The following is a 2,014-nucleotide window of genomic DNA, read 5'->3' on the forward strand; positions in this document are numbered from 1 at the left end:
CAATCTAAATAGTTAAATAGTGAAGACTTTATACACTGCTTTAATTCTGTCATAAAAGTAACTTACAATGGCATGAAAAACAATATTGGTAGTAGTAACGTCAATATCGATGATAATAAGAATGACAAGAAAGTCAAAATATAGCCTAATTGAAAACAATAACCACAATCATGATAACAGCATCGATAATAATGGGTAAGTCTTAATAACCACACAAACAGTAATAATCTCCACATTACAAATAACAACATTAAATATTTCAGTAATACTTTCGACAGTGAAAAGGCCCGTAAGAACAACTGTAAAGACGAGAATAGACTTACAATTTGGTAAGATTCGGGATTCTGAAGCTGCGTCGCCCAGAAGGGGCTTCCTCGCTCGATGGCCGTCCCGTCTGCCCATTTCCAGCTGCCCTCCTCTGCCGCGTCACTTCCGCCGAGCCAGTAGTCGTGGTGGTCAAGGCCTGGGGGTCAGTCGGAAGCACGGGTAATGGTGTGCCATATGTGGATAGGTATATAATGCAAGAGAGGTCTCGCTTGAAAAAGTCGAAGACAAAATGACGAGTGTTGGTGTTTTGGGGGGAGGTACCTGTGTGTGGCATGGAAACCCGTACCTTCAGTGCGAAGAATATGAAGCAGTTGCTGGAAGAAGTTGGCATCGGCGACCTTGAGCATCTCGGCTCCCATCTCGCGGCAGAAGTAGCTCATGGTCCCCCAGTCGCCGCTGAAGAAGGGCTCCACGAACACGCAAACGCCGAGCACGTCGTGGAAGTGCGAAGGGCAGCCCTCCTGGGGACTGATCTGGATGAGGCCGTCGAGGTCGGTGCCAAACCAGGATTTTGCCCGGAGTGCCTCTGCCTCCTGCGCGTCCGCTGCCCAGACGGTGATGGTGTCGATGTAGAGTGTGCTGTAGTTAGGCAGGTTGAGGATGGCCGAGGCGGAGATCTCCGTGGCGAGGTTGTTTTGTAGAGAGAGCGTGAGCGGGGTGGTCGGGGCGTCCAGGAGGTACTTGGGAAACGTCCTGATGTTGTTGTTGCTGAAGGAAATGGCCTTTGCTTTGGTCACGAAGGAGATATCAGGGATGGTTTGCAGCAAGTTGTGACTGACCCAGAGGCTCTCCAGGTTGACCAGGCCCTCGAACACGTCATCGGGAAGTTGAACAATGTTGTTGTGGTAAAGATCCAAAGTGTCGAGGCCAGCGAGGGGCTTGAAGGCCCCGGCCGCCACGCTCGTGATGTTGTTATTATTGAGCATGAGTTGCTTCACGGAACCAAGACCCACGAAATCGTTAGCATGGATCTCAGTGATGAAGTTATTACTCAAGACGACTTGGCCGATGGAGTAGTTCCCATACGCCCAGCATTCGCGGGGAACTTCATGCAGATTGTGTTTATCACAGTCCCAGATGAGTACCTCGTCCACATACATGAGATCGCACGGACAAGTCTCAGAGTTCGCAAACTTTTTTTCATCGGTCAGGTTTTTGGCAAGAGCACCACACCGTGAGGTTAGAATGCTTGATATCTTTTGGGAGAGAAAAGATTTCACGACAAATGAGATTAATAGATGAATAAGAGTAAAAACTGAGTACGGTAATCTATATTTCACACTGAAGATGTGTATATCATCATTAATATGAACATTTAAAGTCTTACCGAGGAAATATTAATGAACTATCCACAATCTCACCCTTGAAAAAATATTTACCCCTTTGTGATTTTATCAGTACATTCCCATCAAAATTCTCACATAAACCTTATTAGTCAAACTCTTTATTATTAGATTAAGGAAAAAGCACTACAACAATGAAATACAATGTCTGTGGGAATACCAGACACACTCCCACAGAAACATTATAAAGATAGATACATACAATGAAAAGGGAAAGTAACATCTTGTATGACTTATCTACGGAGTGTTGGCAACACAAGTCCATCTCCTGCCACTCTATATCGTCGACTGATAAAGAGATACAGAATTGATGAGAATATAACAGTTGTGGGTCTTTGCGCGGA

At 45.6% G+C, this 2,014-nt stretch overlaps 1 protein-coding gene across 1 annotated transcript in view; it reads right to left on the minus strand.

Annotated features, from left to right (window-relative positions):
- Window positions 1–1,998, minus strand: part of LOC119594614 (leucine-rich repeat neuronal protein 3-like) — a gene marked incomplete at its 3' end in the record, with an annotated part of 2,663 nt that extends 665 nt beyond the window's left edge. The window contains 3 exon segments of the mRNA XM_037943666.1: window positions 324–463; window positions 614–1,523; window positions 1,873–1,998. Coding sequence (XP_037799594.1) covers window positions 324–463; window positions 614–1,523; window positions 1,873–1,935 — 1,113 coding nt within the window.
- Between the last annotated feature and the right edge of the window lie 16 nt (window positions 1,999–2,014).

This window comes from Penaeus monodon, chromosome 34 (assembly GCF_015228065.2).
Source record: "Penaeus monodon isolate SGIC_2016 chromosome 34, NSTDA_Pmon_1, whole genome shotgun sequence".
Classification (NCBI taxonomy): domain Eukaryota; kingdom Metazoa; phylum Arthropoda; class Malacostraca; order Decapoda; family Penaeidae; genus Penaeus; species Penaeus monodon.